This window comes from Phalaenopsis equestris, unplaced genomic scaffold, assembly GCF_001263595.1.
Source record: "Phalaenopsis equestris unplaced genomic scaffold, ASM126359v1 Scaffold000179, whole genome shotgun sequence".
In the NCBI taxonomy this organism is placed as follows: domain Eukaryota; kingdom Viridiplantae; phylum Streptophyta; class Magnoliopsida; order Asparagales; family Orchidaceae; genus Phalaenopsis; species Phalaenopsis equestris.
Genome location: NW_018164621.1, coordinates 204,607 through 218,247, shown reverse-complemented (window position 1 = coordinate 218,247; position 13,641 = coordinate 204,607). Strand labels below are relative to the sequence as shown.

The window sequence follows — 13,641 nt, the reverse complement described above, 5'->3', positions numbered from 1 at the left end:
CTTCCCAAAATAGTTTCCAAAGACTCATAAAATTTTTGTGCCAAAGAGCGATAATATTTTGTTGATTCTGTTGAGCATCTAACCATCGACTTTGAGAAGTGTTCAGTTTGTTGACCAAGTCATCGAGATTAGGATGCTTGACTACCTGATAAGCAAACAACGAATATATGTTGCGAGCATGTGATTTATAGAGAGGGAGAGAGAGAGATGTGCGAGCAAGACGTGAGAGGGGTAAGGCCATGAGAGAGATTTTATACTTCAAAGCTACAAACTCGTGAATTATGGCCGCAAAGGAATGCTTATGACAAACAAAAATAGGTTTTATCTTCTTATTTGGATGCATCACAACCATTCCTCACTTGTTCGCTAAATTTACTGTTTTGATTGAACCCCTTGTTTGAGTTGATCAACAAGCAGATGAGTTGAGTACTTCAAAAGTAAAACTTGTGATCAATAAACAATTGTTATAATTTTAACTCCAGCTCGAGCAAGAAGCTTAATAAACCTGTCTCGTCAACTTGTTATAAAGTCATGCTTGATTCGGCTCATCCAACAACTTGGCTCAGTTGCACCCCCTAGATGGGCCGCAACTTCCCTTCCTTATGTCATGGTTCACCTTAATTATAGTTGTCTATAACAACAATAATAAATTGGGGCAATTACATGTAGACCACCCAAAACTTGCTATTTACAAATCAAACGTTCTGGTTCATCAATTTTTCAAATTCTTACTAAAATATCAAAATTTATGATAAAATCTCAACTCATATATTTCAAATTTATCAAATTATCAATAGTTTGTTCGTGCCACATATAATTACATCAATTCGATAGTTCAAATAAATCACATATGTGCTTGACTTATAAGTATGAATGCTTCTGGTGATTTGTATATCCCTAATAAAACGTTGAGGAATAATTAACAAATACAAAACAAAAAAGCCGAATCCCTTTTTATTAAACGCAGCCGTACCATTAGATGAATTCGGTAAATTTACGGATTTACCATTTCATCTTTGATCCGATCTACATCCCGATTTCACCAATCTGGAAGTAGATGAATTTATGGATATACGGTAATCCACTTGCAGCCAAACAGCCCACAAAGTAAGCGTATACCTACCCCACGAACTCCTCTCAATGAAGAACCACGCGGAGAAGAAAGAGTCCACCAGAACAACCACCAAATCCTAGTCCCCTTAGCGTTGACTGCGTCGACCTTCGGCCCGGAAGAGGAGGCGGGAGAGATGGCCGCAGCCGTTGGGAGGGAGGAATCTTCGGATGGGAAGCTCTGGGGCATATGTCGGATTCCGTTCTGGAATAATGGCTCAACAGGCGGCGGGAAGTTGACAACGAACTCAGTATCGTCGTTGAAACACCATCCGCACGATCTCGACGGCCGTCAGGTCGGTCCGGCGCAGCAGAACTCTGGAGAGAGGTCGGTAGCGTCGACGGCGAGGTCGCTGCTACCGAGGCGGCGTCGCCTACGGCTCGATCCCCCCAACAAGCTCTACTTCCCATGTTAGTGAATTCTTCTTCTTTTTCTTCTTCTTCTTCTTCGTCTTCTTCTTATTATTCGGGTGAGGGGTTGGTGGAAGGGATGGCTGCTGTGGGAGCAAAGGCCCTCTTTTATGACAACTTTTACTTTCTGGAGAATCTTGTGAGGTTTTTTTTTAGGTTATGATTTTTGTTTTTTTGAAGTTCTAGGAACACGTTATTATGGCGCCATTTCAGTGAATTGTTTATGTTTTGGTAGGATTGGATTATTGTGGATGATATAATACATTCTTGCACATAAATCTTCTTATTTACATATATAGCACCTAAATTCTTCTTAATACCCCAAAATCAGCCTTCCCTTTACCTTATTTTCTTCTGTCATCTTCAAGAGCGTTTTTTCGATCAGGAAACCTAACGGTCCGCATGATACGCTCATCAATTAAATTTTGCCGCATGGAAAATGTGGGACCCGCTTGACCACGTAATTTTAAAAAAAAATTTGCTGAAGGCTGACCCGGCCCAACCCGCGTCTCTTCGAGTATCCCGCCTTTCAGAATGTCGAAGGTGTTTTGAAAATACTTTCCGATGGTTTTTCTCCTACGTTTTCACCGTTCGCTCTGCTAGGGTTTCACATTTCCCTGATTTGATAGCTTCGAAGCCGTGAGACGATGAAGTTTGATGATCCGGAGTACTCGCAGGCCGAAGAGAGCTCAAGAACAGTATCAGAAGAGGCTGAGAAGACAGAGGTGAAGCAACCAATGAAGTCAAAAAAACAGAGGAAGAAGAAAGAGACGAAGAGGATGGATGAGGGCATTGAAGGGGAAAACTTGTCCTGGTAATTGTTATCGTTTTATTCTCAGGTTATTAGTTTGATTATTATTGGGTTATTCTTCAGTTACTCCGAAGCGTAATACTTATTGACAGCTATTTCATGTTATTCATGTGTTATATTTAAATTATTCGTAGGTTATTTGTAAGTTAGGCATATCTTATTCTCTGGTTAAACCCGAGTTATTTTTAGGTTATTTGTAGGTTATTTTTCAAGTTATTCGTAAGTTATTCTTGGGTTATTTTTAAGTTAACTCGTGGGTTATTTTTAGTTTATTCTCAGGTTATTCCTGGGTTATTTTTAAGGTACTTGCAGGTGATTTTTAATTTATGCGTAGGTTATTCGTAGGTTATTCCTGGGTTATTTTTAACTTATTTGCAGGTTTATGCTCAGGTTATTCATAGGTTATTCTTAATGTATTTTTAGGTTATGCCATATTATTCGTAGGTTATTTATACGTTATTTTTAGTGTATTGTTTTGTTAATTTTGAAGTAATGCGTAAGTTATTCCTGTGTTATTTGTAGGTTATTTTTAAGTTATGAGTTGGTTATTCTTTGGTTATTCCTGGGTTATTTTTAAGGTATTATTTTGTTAATTTTTAGGCTATGAGTAAGTTATTATTAGGTTATTGCTGATATTTTGTTAATTTTTAGGCTATGAGTAAGTTATTACTAGGTTATTGCTGACTGATTTTGAGAATATTTTAAAGTTATTTTTAGGTTATTCCTGGGTTATTTGCAGGTGATTTATAAGTTATGTGCAGGTTATTCGTAGGTTATTCCTGGGTTATTTTCAGGGTATTGCTTTGTTAATTTTGAAATAATACGTGAGTTATTCCCGGGTTATTTTTAGGGTATTGCTTTATTAATTTTGAAGTAATGCGTGGTTTATTCTTAGATTATTTGTAGGTTATTTTTTAGTTATGCATAGGTTATTCGTAGATTATTCTTGAGTTATTTTTAGGTTATTTGCAGGTTTATGCGCATGTTATTCTTAGGTTATTCCTAGGATATTTTTAGGTTATGCATAGGTTATTCGTAGGTTATTTCTGAGTTATTTTTAAGATATTGTTTTGTTGATTTCTATATTCTGCGTAGGTTATTCGTACGTTATTGTTGATGTAGTTTTAGGGTATTCCAGTATTAATAACAGTATTAATAACAGTATTAATAACATACATCTTATTCCTGTATATTGATGAATAAACATTCTTTGGTTATTCCAGTATTAATAACAAGCATCTTATTCCTATAGGTTGATGAATAAACAATCAATGAATTATAGATGCCGACCATCAGCAGTTAGAGAGGTGTTGGATAATGTTCGGTCATTTGTTGATCGGGAGACGTGGTCAATTCTGGAAAGAATGAAGCTTAATCAGTTTTTTGGCCCCCCTATCCTCAAGATCACATCCTAACTATACACATATTGAATTGTTGGGATATGAATAGATTGTCTTTCAGATGGAGGGGGAAAGAGCTGAGTTTTGATGCAAACCAAGTTGCTTTGTTGATTGACATGCCCAACAGAGGTCCTGCAGCAACTTGGGCTGAAAAACCTGTCAATGACGTAGATGCAAGGCGGGCAAAGAGTGAACTATTGGAGAGTTCATCTGCTAGTCTCGATGAACTTATTATTAAATTTTTGTTGTCTAATTTATTATTTCCTTCCAGCAATTTTAGTGTAACCATAGGGCTCTATTCATTTGCTGAGAATGTAGATAATTTTTCTTCATTTAATTGGGCCGCAACAGTATGTGACCACCTAATTGAGCAGGTTAATGCTTGCGCCATGAAAATAAGGATGGGTCAGCCATTGAGATACATGAACGGGTTTGTTTTTCTTCTAACGGTTAGTATATTGCTCAACCAAGATGAAAATCAATCAAAAAAAGCTTTTTTCATCTTATTTGGGTTATATTAATTTTTGATTTATTAATCGTGTTTATGCAGCTATGGTTTTATGAGCGCACACTTGTGATAGCCCCGACTCATCCTGACGCTAGACCTCGTATGTTGAGGTGGCCAATAAATACAAGGTGGAACCCTCCGAAGATCCATTTAATCTTTAAGCAGCTAAGTCCTGTACAGGTGAATGATATTAATGTTTGTTTTAAGTTAAGGGTTATGTTTAGTATTTGACTACCTCATTTAATTCTTATGATAAATGTTTTTGTAGGTTCTTGATTCTTTTGTTGATTTAATAGACGAGGAGCATAGTTTACTTGCCCCTCTAGCTGGCCCGATCTCGTCTTCTGCAAAGTCAATTGGAGAACCCCAAATTCACACTCATTGAACAACACCAGAGTCTCATGGTGCTATTCTTTTTGTACATACTCGCAACATCCCGCCACCTACACATTCGTATTTGGGTTTAGAAGAGATATGACAAACTCTGAGGGAGCAACAACAAATTTTAGTTCAATTGAATGATTTAGTAAATAACCTAAAATTTTTTTTGGAGTATACACTGATGGAGTTGAAGACCGACAACAACGAAATAAAGAAAAATAAATAAATTTTCCATGGAATTTCCTGTAGGCTCTGAATTTACTGGGAAGAAAGAAAACCCAGAAAAGGAGGAAGAACCACCTGCTCATATTGAGCAAGCGTCGGAACAGGAGTGGGGCCCAGATATTCTTGAAACAGAACAACCGATAGGTAGAATGACTGCCTTCGATGAAGCTGCACCTGATAGTAAAACTAATAAAGGTGTCGGGGAACCTGGAGTAGGCATCCCTAAAGACCTAATTGATAGCTTAGTCCGAAGCATCAAGTCCAGAGGACCGAGGAAAAATAGGATGGTTAGTTCTCCATTTATTGTTGTAAATAGAAAGATGGAAGAAGTTCCGACCTCGAATATAGATGATTTAGTACAACATATTTATGAGTCTTCCATGCGGTTTACCATACTATTCCACAGTTCGATGAAACTAGGGAAGAGGAGGCTGAAGAAGTTTGGGAGGAGGTATAGCCGGACGCAATTGTTCCGTATGAAGGTGCCCTCCCTTGTTCAACCATAGACACTACTACCATCACACATGCAACATGTGATAGATACTTGTTTAAGAATGTACAAAGAAATGTATGAACAAAATAGAACACTTTTTCTGTCAATTATTTATTAAATCTAATAAATATTGTTTAATCACTTTGCAGGGATGACATAATAATAGCTCAGGGTCACATGCATATAAGTCGAAATGAAACACTTTAGGATAATAAAGAAGTAGGGGTAGAAATGTAGATTTGTTTACCATTGGATTTGATAACCGTCGGCGTCAGTCCCTTGATTCTTTTACACCCTATTTGTACGTCTCTCCGGCACATTGGGTAAGTAATAAAATTCCCATTAATTTTGTTAATGCAACAGGTTCATACTCTTTTTAAACTTATTTATTTTGTATATGTGAGATATTGTTGCCCACGTCACAGTGGAAGCTGTATCTCAGGCAGAGGCAATTTTAGTTCCAATAATTAATAATAGGAATTCGACTCTACTTGTTGGGAACCAGAAGGACCGCAAGTGGAGATTTTACTATATTGGACTCTATTTGTTGGGAACCAGAAGGACCGCAAGTGGAGATTTTACTATTCATTGCCTAATAAAATGCATTTGGGAGTCACACGCGATGTGGTAAAATTCTAAGCCTTACTAACTAACAACCGACATAAACTATTTATTCTTTTACTGTTTTAAACAACCATTTGTATTACCAGATGAGACATCTTCGTAAGGACACCGAGAATGCTTTCCACAGTGACCAGAGTAATTGAGATGTTATCACGACTAAAGTAATTCCCACACAAATTAATAGCGTCGACTGCGGTATATTTGTTTGTAAATATATGGAAACAATTGTACAGAAATGTAAAATTAACTGGAAAGACCATCAAGACTGATAGGCTGAGATGCTTCGGTTTAGGTCGGTTTAGGGCAGAGCTACTAACTGATAGGCTGAGATGCTTCGGTTTAGGGCAGAGCTACTATATGAAATCTGCAGATATAGATTATTTGGAGGAACACTTTGATTGTCTTTATTGATTGTCTTTATATTATATAGCCTGAATGATTATGAATTTTGGCAGATTTATTTACTCCGTTATTTGGTTTATATGCTTGTCTATTGTGGTTTATATGCTTGTCTATTGTGGCAGGCTTATTTACTCTGATATATTATCTGTTTGATATCTAGCATGTTATTGTTGATGTATTGTTATCTTATTGGGTTTTTTTAGGGGTATTGTCAGGTTATTCTTGGGGCATTGTAACGTTATAGTTGAATAATTGTTAGGTTAGTTATTGTTAGTTTATTGTCGGGGTATTATTAGGGTTATTCTCGGGGTTTTGTTACGTTTTTCTTGGGGTATTCTCAGGTTATTCTCGGGGTATTGTAAGGTTATTGTTGTGGTATTCTTAGGTTATTCCCGGGGTATTGTTAGGTTATTCCCGGGGTATTGTTAGGTTATTATTGGGGTATTCTTAGGTTATTCTTGAGATATTCTTAGGTTATTATTGGGGTATTCTTATGTTACTCTTGGGGCATTCTTAGGTTATTGTTGGGGTATTCTTAGATTACTCTCGGGGTATTGTAAGATTATTGTCGGGGTATTGTTAGATTATCCTTGAGGTTAGTGTCGAAAATGATAACATCTCCAAAACAATCATAATCTAGTCTGCAAGACCTGTCACTCCAGAAAAAGCTTGTAAGTCTTCCCTCCTCATCACTTTGGAAATCCCATGCAAACATGCTATCTTCATTTTGACGCTCCATGAATAATTGTAAGAGAGAGTTGACATCACCCTGTTCAATTCTGCTTCTTTTATCCCTTTGAATGAAGTTGTATGCATCTTGTCTAGTGCACTCCAAATTTTCAATACCACCAACCTTTGTAGCAAGGAAATTGAATGCATCAGCTGCTCTAATCCCAGAACCTGTCATTGATCTTAGTAAATTTGCATTTAACTCGCTAATCCTCCGACTGGAACGTAGAAGGTGCTTGTCACCGGATTCCGCCAAGGGGTGGTTATGACTTTCAACAAATTTCTTTATGGTCCAGTTGCCATCAAGATCAATAACACAACGAACCATTGCTTGACAGCCAGTCTGTGTATTCGCTTTTATGTACTTCACAGTAGTGGCTAGCTGAGATTCTTCTTTGATGACATGATTTTTCACAAATATAATCCTAAAACTTAATTTGCTTGAATTTAGCCCAGTAAGTTGTGTGGTCCTTGCATACGGTGAAACCAACATAATGTGCATAAACACAATAATGTTTGTAAGCCTCTTTCTCATTACAGACAATGGTATTAAGAAAGCTACAAGCAATTGGATCATTGCAATATGTTTTTGACCTAGATATCTACAAATTTGAATTATACAATAGAGATAGTTAGATAAATAACCCTAACCACAGAATAATGATGAAATAACCTAACGACAATAGAAGATTCACAAAAAATTTCACTTTTTTGAGAGATTTGGTGGGTTACTTTCTCGTGTTATTCTTAGGTTATTCTCGGGTTATTGAATATTTCTTCAATCAACCCGAAAATAAATAACCCTAACCACAGAATAATGATGAAATAACCTAACGACAATAGAAGATTCACAAAAAATTTCACTTTTTTGAGAGATTTGGTGGGTTACTTTCTCGTGTTATTCTTAGGTTATTCTCGGGTTATTGAATATTTCTTCAATCAACCCGAAAATAAATAACCCTAACCACAGAATAATGATGAAATAACCTAACGACAATAGAAGATTCACAAAAAATTTCACTTTTTTGAGAGATTTGGTGGGTTACTTTCTCGTGTTATTCTTAGGTTATTCTCGGGTTATTGAATATTTCTTCAATCAACCCGAAAATAAATAACCCCAACCACAGAATAATGATGAAATAACCTAACGACAATCGAAGATTCACAGAAAATTTTACTTTTTTGAGAGATCTGGTGGGTTACTTTTTCGGGTTATTCTTAGGTTATTGCTGGGTTATTTTCATGTTATTGAGTATTTCTTCAATTAACCCGAAAATAAATAACCCTAACCACATAATAATGATGAAAAAACCCAACGACTATCGAAGATTCACAGAAAATTTCACTTTTTTTAAGAGACCTGGTAGGTTACTTTCTCAGGTCATTCTTAGGTTATTGTTGGGTTGTTCTCGGGTTATTGAGTATTTCTTCAATCAACCCGAAAATCAATAACCCTAACCACAGAATAATGATGAAATAAACTAACGACAATCGAAGTTTCACAGAAAATTTTCCTTTTTTTTAGAGATCTGGTGGGTTACTTTTCTCGGGTTATTCTTAGGTTATTGTTCGGTTACTCTCGGGAAAACGGAAAATGGATTAAAATAAACAATAAATCTCACCTCCGTTTCAAAGACGTTGACATTCATTTCGTCATCCATGTGACTCTTCATTAAGAGAGAAATCTATCTCCATCATAAATGCAGCGACCAAACCCTAGCTGAGGAAAAAAAACCCTTTTTGAAAACTTCTTTTCTACTGAATAATGCAGAATAGAAGTTTCTGAGGGAATAATACGCAAAAAAATTGGAGGGAATACGCCAAAAAGGTGGGATAATACGTAATCCTAAAGCACGTCGGGCTGGGCCGGGCTTATCACGAACATTTTTCCTTTTTTGATGACGTGTAAATATGGGTCCCGCAAGTCCAGATGGCGTCTTTTACTTGGATAGCGGACGCAGCGCACCGTACGGGGACCTGAGGGAAAAATTCGGCCATCTTCAAAAGACGTGCGGTAGGCTCTAGTCCACGATAACATTTCTCTGCCGAAGGCCAGCTCTACTTCATGGCTTCATCCGCCCCCACCCCCAAAGTCCTTTGCGTAATGTAATAATCATTCTCCGTCTTATTTGTAGTTTTTTTGGGTTCTAATACACTATGAAGGCACATACCTAGAATATGTATTCAGCACTTCAATTACAGTAGTAAAGCCATAATTTTTTATTTTTTTTAATTGATATATCAATTTTGATCTACTACAAAAAAATAATCAATATTATACATGCTATTGACATTATTTTCTTAAAGTTTTTTCCATTGACAAGAAATAAAATGAAGCCTTATGAGAAAACCAGTTAAATTTTACATCATGATAAACAAAAATGATTACACTGAAGAAATAAAATCAAGAACAGCTAATTCTCTGTAATAACTGAAAAGAAAACATTTATCTGATTTTCTATAATCTCTTAACCATAGTATTTATCACTAACACGGTCTACATGATTGCAAGTAAAAGAGAAGGAAGAATAATGGGCTTGGTTAACCGGAATTAACCATCCTGAAGGGGGAAGAGCACATCCTCTCTTTATCAAGAATGGAATCACTATAACTAATTAATTGTGTTACAACCACAAGAAGAAGAAGCAAGCTAAAAGGTTTCATTATACTCCAAAATTTCCACTTTTGGTCCTTTCAAAGGCAATTATAGATCTCAAAATTTTTACACTTAGTTGATGAGGAAATGATCATGGCGGAGAGAGGTGAACTGCTTCTTTTATCGGAGTGGAGAGAGATGAACTGCTCATTTGATCGGAGGAGAGATTGGCTTGGGGTGGGGGTGCGGTGTTTCTGTATGGGAGAGCTAGACTTTAGAACGGCAATATTAGAGTGGTGTTTCTCATGGTTTTTTTTTAGCAAGAGAGATGATGAGGAAATGGGAGCTATGTTTGGGGTGTTAACAAGAATTTAATTACTATATTTATAAATAAGAAGGTCTTTGTGCGATAATAATAATAATAATATGCATGTTAAAACCTCTAGTTATTATTGTTATTAAACTTCTTGGACCTTAGAAGTTCATGGAGGTTTTTTGCATTAGTTCTAGGGCTAATATGACATAGATTATATCATCTTGATTGTGGTTATTATGGAAGCTACATATGAAATTGATCCTTTCATTTAATTAAGTAATCAACAATTGTTGACATTACATAGATGATAGTGTTTTTTTTAGTTATTGGATTATTTATCCAGCTTCAGAGCTATTTTGGCATGAATGTTCTCCATCAGGAGCAGTGTATGCTAAAAATGGAAGAATAGAGTAATTTTACTCACTGATAAATGAGTATATATTTATTTAACCACCATCTTTTAAAATAAGTATGGGCCATTTATTTTGTTATGAAAGTTTCTCTCGTATTATGTATTTAGCTTGACCTATCAAATATGTTTAGTTTTTTTTTTATTAATATATTCTCTTCGTTGTTTTACTGCGTGAAGTCTTTAGTATCCTAAACATGTTCAATGTATTGTAGATTTGCTTTTATATCATGAATGGCTGAGAAAATAAGTTTTATCCTTTTTATTGAAGATGAACCCGGCAAGCAAGTTAGAAGTGCAATCAGGATAAAGAACACTAGCAAGTCTTATGTAGCATTCAAGGTAAGTTTTCATCATTTATTCTTTAACTTAATTGCTTTTAATTTAAAATGCCTAATAACCAGCAAAATTTAATTGTTTAGTTAAAAGAAAGCTATGCTATGCTCATTTTTATAGATTTTGTAGGTGAGATGCACACAGTTTAATTCAACAATCCCAGCAATAAGCATGCAAATATTGGGAGTAAGTAAACAATCTAACAAAAACAATTAATTACCATTAATGATGATGGATACGAAGAAAACAAAATTCAATTTTCATGATGATGGATACGAAGAAAACAAATAAATAGTTTTGATTTCTTATGAAATTAATTCATAAGAATGAAGAGTCATGAATATCACATTATTCATGGCATGATGCATATGAATGAAATCATATATGCTGCAAATTTGAAAATATGCTAAACACATTGTCATCACTAATTAAATGAATGAACGTAAACGAAGGCAGAAGAATGAACCAAACAACAGGCTTTCTAAACAAAGATTGTGTCTCAAGGAATGCTTTAAGTCTCACAAGGTCATGGACTGAACATACGAAAGTATGTAGGAAAATTCTCATTTACAAAACTTAATTTATTCAAGCTAGAAGTTGTTTTTAAATGCTTCAAAGCACCCTTATTTATAGATAATTGAAGCAAGAAATCAAAATTTAATGATATATCCCCGTTGAAATGAACCTGTATCACCATTAGCATCATTTTTAGATAAGTGTCTATGTAGAATCAAAATAATATCCAATTAATTGTAAGAAGCTACAATCATATATAAGTTGCAATACGCATATAGAAGAGTTACAATCCCAAAAATTGTCACTGAAAGCCCTGAAAATTCAACCACGATTGCAAATTTACAACTGTTTTAGGGGTTATTTGGTCGGTGGCATTAGAGGTGCATTGCATTCCTAATGTAGCGATTCTAAAAATTCAGTTGTTTTTTGGAAGGAATTCATATTTAATGTAAAGTAGTATTGTAACTGAAATTCATGGCTTAGTTCCTTTTCTCTGATTTTAGAATTCGACCAATTCTAAAAACACAACATAAAGTAAAATGTCATTGGCCTTCCCGTCCCCTGCTGCTGCTGACCGACACCCCCATCGCTTTCCGTGGGCCACCATCGACCACCATCAATTACTCCGATTGCCGTCGACCATAGTTGCCAGCCACCGTCGCCCACTTTCACAGGCCACCGTTGCCCACCTCAACAGGCCATCGTTGCCCACCTCCACATGCCACTGCCAACCACTGTTCTTTAGGTGGTGGTGCTGCTGCTGCCTATCACTGTTGGCTGCTATCTTTGCCCACCACTGCTGGCCATAGCTACTCTACCTCAGCCGCCCGCCATTACCGACCACTATCAACCACTCTGGCCGCCGTCAGCGGGCATAGCCGTCAATCAACACATTAATTTTAAAATACATTGAAATATATATGGCTTAATAATTATTATCCAAGAAGATCACAATTTCTTTTACTTATTTTTCTTCTTACTGATGTTATTTGTATCTTTTTTTTTGGATTCAGTTTTTATGGTATCAAAGAACTTCTCACGGCTAGAATTCTTTCTTTTTAGATTGCTCATTTCCTCTACTTCATTTCGCCAGTCTCGAACACTTTGTCTCCTAACAATAGTCCTTTGCTTGTGTCTCACTCTAACATTGAGAATCCCTCTTCTCTTCAGTTTTGATGGCCAATATCAAAATTATCATTACTATACAACTTACATCTAATAATCACTCTATATGGAGATCACAAATCTTGAAACATTTTCATGCAAATGATTTTAAAGGACATCTTGATGGCTCGGATGCTCCTACTCTATGAAGAATTTGACGTGGAGCACCAAAAGGCGCCCTTGTAGCGGTGCACTAATAGTGTTTCTATTACAAGACACTAATATGCCAACTGGCTGAGCCGGCTAGTAAAATACTCGAACGGCCCAGGGGACCGGTCCAAAAACGCGATCACAAAGGAGCAGTGTAGAAGGATTGGGACTATCATGGAGAAGGTAGGACTACCTCCCCTCTTGCGTTCTTGCCCTTTTGGAAAGCCTTTAATGTTCCCACCCTTCCTCTTGTGTGGGAGTTTCTTTCCATATTTCTTCCATTTTTCTCCCAATTGGAGTCTATATATTGTTGGTTTAGACAATTAGGGCAGGCTTGGTTTTTGCTTTTCAAATTTCTATTGTAGAGTCTTTCCATTTTGTAGGGTGGTATTCGAGGAGGTGGTGGTGGTGCTCCGGCTGTATCCAACTCCGAGGTGGTGTTATATATCTCCTTTTATTCCTCCCATAACCCTTCTCTAGTTTCCGTAAACCGCCGACCACTCCAATCCCTCTACAACACCCTACCACCATTTTTTTGCAGCATACGTCTTACTGTCCAACACCTTCCCACCACCACAAACCGCCCGCATCTTTGCTAACATTGCTTCCGACCCCCAGTCTTTGTTGTCGCCGCCCCAGAATAGCAAATTTTTGTTGTTTCTGTCGTTTCTGCCCCAATTTCTTTGCTGTCGCTGTATAGCACAACCAACCCTTTAGATGTTCCTGCAGTGTTCTCGCCTCGCCTTTACTGTTGCCAATCTTCCTAGTCATTCCAATCCACCTAGCCACCTTCACTGCCTTTGGGATGCACTATCGAGGTGTTTTTTTGTGTCGTCTTATGTTTTGGTGATGTTATTTTAAGCTTGTATTGTACTGTAACCCAATTTTCCTATTAATAAGAGCTAGTTTTGTATTTTCACTGTTTTCCTTACTAGTTCTGGTATCATTCGGTATCATAGCTTGCCTAACCCTAGTCCCATCCTAGGATTTCTTACTGTCTGCTTTACCCCCCACCAAAATTTTTCATTCCTACCCTCAACCACCTCTTCCGAATTCCTAC

General features: G+C 36.7%; 1 protein-coding gene across 1 annotated transcript in view; it reads left to right on the top strand.

The window, feature by feature from the left end:
* The first annotated feature begins 1,064 nt into the window (after positions 1 to 1,064).
* The window catches only part of LOC110022252 (vesicle-associated protein 4-2-like), a 42,239-nt gene continuing 29,662 nt past the window's right edge, over positions 1,065 to 13,641 (top strand). The window contains exons 1-2 of the mRNA XM_020721096.1: positions 1,065 to 1,521; positions 10,687 to 10,757. Of these exons, the coding sequence (XP_020576755.1) occupies positions 1,248 to 1,521; positions 10,687 to 10,757 (345 nt within the window). The 5' untranslated portion in view covers positions 1,065 to 1,247. The remainder of the gene's footprint in view (positions 1,522 to 10,686; positions 10,758 to 13,641) is intronic.